Source organism: Poecilia formosa, unplaced genomic scaffold, assembly GCF_000485575.1.
Source record: "Poecilia formosa unplaced genomic scaffold, Poecilia_formosa-5.1.2 Scaffold224, whole genome shotgun sequence".
NCBI lineage: Eukaryota > Metazoa > Chordata > Actinopteri > Cyprinodontiformes > Poeciliidae > Poecilia > Poecilia formosa.
The window spans coordinates 423,357-426,247 of NW_006800163.1; the positions used below are offsets into that span (position 1 = coordinate 423,357).

A 2,891-nucleotide genomic window follows, 5' to 3' on the forward strand; every position below is an offset into this window, starting at 1 on the left:
GTAGATGAAAACACAGTCATGCTGTTCAGTTTTTATCACCTTGTGTGTTGAAACTTTGGGACTGAACGCCTCCTCTCCTTCTGCACTGGACGTACTGAGGCTCTTCATCCTTTCTGCTGCTTCCATCCTCCTCCTCTCCATGTCTTCCCTCATCTTTCTTCTTTCCTCCTGAATGGAATTCCAAAACACTCGATCACATCATGTTTGCAGCACCGTCTCATAAGAAACACAGCCAGCATTTTCCTCCCTGAAAGTTCCTCAGTGAAGTCGTCATTTCCAAAGTATTCTGACTGATATAAAAGCAGTTTATCACAAACAGTGATGAGGGAGTTGTGTTTACAAATCAATGTCTACTCAGAACCTTTCAGTTTCTTTAAACTTAACTTTAACAAACTAAAACTTTATTTTTCTTTTCAAAGGAAGTTTGAAAAGAAAACTTCCTTTTTTGGTTTTACTTTAAAAACTGTTTTACTTTAACAGCTGCTCCTTCTTACAGAAACACAACCTAAACTCAATTCACCCCGAAAGTTTCACAATTTGATTGTGCTGATTTACTGAAAGATTGACTATCTTTGAACTGCCTTGTTGCTGAAATGTGTGACATTTTTTGGTTGATCTCTACCAAAAGAACTCCGACTTTACTTGATATAGTCAGAGAGATGATGCATTTCCTCCACTTCTGTAAATATCTACATAAAGCCAAAGGATTGTAGTTTTTATTTCACTATTTCTGCTTTCACCTCCTCAGCAGCCATGTGCTGTTTCTCCTCCTCCTCCCTCTGGCGTTCCTCTTCCTCACGAGCTCGCCGTCTCTCCTCCCGTCTCCTCTTCAGCTCTTGCAGCTCCTGCTCGGCCTCAAACTGCCTGTGTCTGATTTGCTCCAGCTCCTGACTCTCCTTCTCCTGCAGGCTCTGGCGGATCCTCTCCAGTCTCTGCTCAGCCTCTAGAAAGGGCTTCGCCTCCTCTGACTCCACAGATTGTCTGCATACAATACAAATATCTTGGTTTAGGCTCTTGAGCACATATAGGACTTTATGACTGTTGTCATGGAAGTGTCAATCAGTAAATAATGACACTTTTAAAGCAAAGTTGCTCTAAAAGTTGTATTAAAAGTCTATTAAAAGTTCAAACTTTATTCACAGAATGACATTTCCATGACAACAGTGATATTCATAAAGTCTTCTTGTTCATAACAGATGTTATGTCATGTTTATAATAGAGTCATATCAGACTTATGAACAGCCCTTCAAATAAAATGTTACCAAAAAATCTATTTTTTTCATGGCGAATAAATTAAAAGTGTTATGTTTGGACTATTTTCTCTCACACACACCACACACCTGCTGGATCTGCTCCTCTGGTTCATGACTGATGTCACTTCCTGGCCAGCTGTGCCACTCTTTTGGCTGTTATGTTTTGGCTTCTGACACAGGAAAACCTTGGACATGTAGGATACTTTAAGTTCTTTCTTTTTCGCTTCCTGTTGGTAAAATGTTAGAAAAAAAAAACACTATTTGAACATATCAGTCTTTTTTGTGTGTACCAGACATTAAAAATCTTGATCAAATATGTTTTCAAGTTTGTTTGTTTTTTGGCGTTTAAAATTCAAAATGTTCTTTTTAGCAGCAATGTCTGATTTTCATTGGTTAATTTTAGTCAAATTGTATTTATTGTTACTTTTGTCTATTTCAAGTTATTTCAGTGACCATTGAAGGCTTTCCATTCTTTCATAGAGGCATGCCAACAATTTGCCCACATGTGTAAAACATTTGAGCTTGATCTTGTTTGTCAGAGAAATTGAAGGAGCTTTTTGCTGGTCGTCTTGTTTTTTATCTAACTATGACTTCAGAGTTTCTATGTTGAGCTGTGTTTCTGTTCAGGCTGAAGACACTAAAGCCCCTTTTGCACTGCACAGCTGGACCCGGTTTGGCCCGGCTGATGGGTTTTGCATTAGCACTTCCAGCCCAGTACCACCCCGCTCCCTGGAACCCCAAGAGCTGCGGTTACAATCGGGATGGTGTTTTTTTCATGGTTTTATTTTTTTTATTGCTTAAAAGTAAACGATGAAACTACATGGTGGTGGGCCCACATGGATTTGCCCATGTAGGGCCCACATAGGCTGTGGCCCTACATGGGCAAACCCATGTGGGGCCACCGTGGAACCCGCGGGCAAACCCATATGGGACCCATATGTCTGCCCTCCTTTACCCCATATGGGGCCCACCTAGGCATGCTGGCAGGATTACTGACATTATCACACAAAAAAATAGAAACAGAAAAAAATGTCTTAGCAACTTCAGAAATCCTTGTGACTAATGAACCAAACACTTTAATGTTTAATACAAAACTCTTACCTCTATATTTGGCCTTTGAGTCTCTTGTTTTGTGGAAAGCAGCAGTTTGTTCTTCTTCATTCCCTCCCTCTCCTTCGCTCTCCTGACCTCTTCCTCGTAATCGTTCCTCCACTCTGCCTCCATCCTGATGTTGTCAGCATCTTCCTGATCTTGTCTTTGAACTGGACTGAACAGCGTCAAAGCAGCGTGAGCAGCCTTTTTGGCTACATTGTTCTTCATAAAGACATTTTCTTCTTCTTCCTCTTCTTCTCCATCCTGACTGAGCTCCTGCAGTCGCTGTCGTCTTTGTTTTTCTCTGCGCTGAGTCCAGTCACTAAAACCCTCATCCTCCTCAAGAGAAGGGGAACTGCTGGGTTTCAGTTCACGATCATACCTGAAGTAACAAGAGGCAGTCATATAAATATGGTTCAACTATTTGGGTGGCACACTTATCACCATGTACCTCTTAAAGGGGCAGTGTTATGTGTTTTTAAGACATATAGTGTCATTTTATAGCACAATCAAGTAACTATATTAACTAGAGTTGTTGTAAGAATG

General features: G+C 40.6%; 1 protein-coding gene across 3 annotated transcripts in view; it reads right to left on the reverse strand.

Annotated features, from left to right (window-relative positions):
* Positions 1-2,891, reverse strand: part of lsp1a (lymphocyte specific protein 1 a) — a 34,781-nt gene that overhangs the window by 17,438 nt on the left and 14,452 nt on the right. For all 3 annotated transcript variants that reach the window (XM_016679860.1, XM_007568496.2, XM_016679859.1), the window contains exons 3-6: positions 2,355-2,727; positions 1,341-1,480; positions 741-981; positions 40-168 (exon numbers count right to left, since the gene is read on the reverse strand). In XM_016679860.1, the coding sequence (XP_016535346.1) occupies positions 40-168; positions 741-981; positions 1,341-1,480; positions 2,355-2,727 (883 nt within the window). The remainder of the gene's footprint in view (positions 1-39; positions 169-740; positions 982-1,340; positions 1,481-2,354; positions 2,728-2,891) is intronic.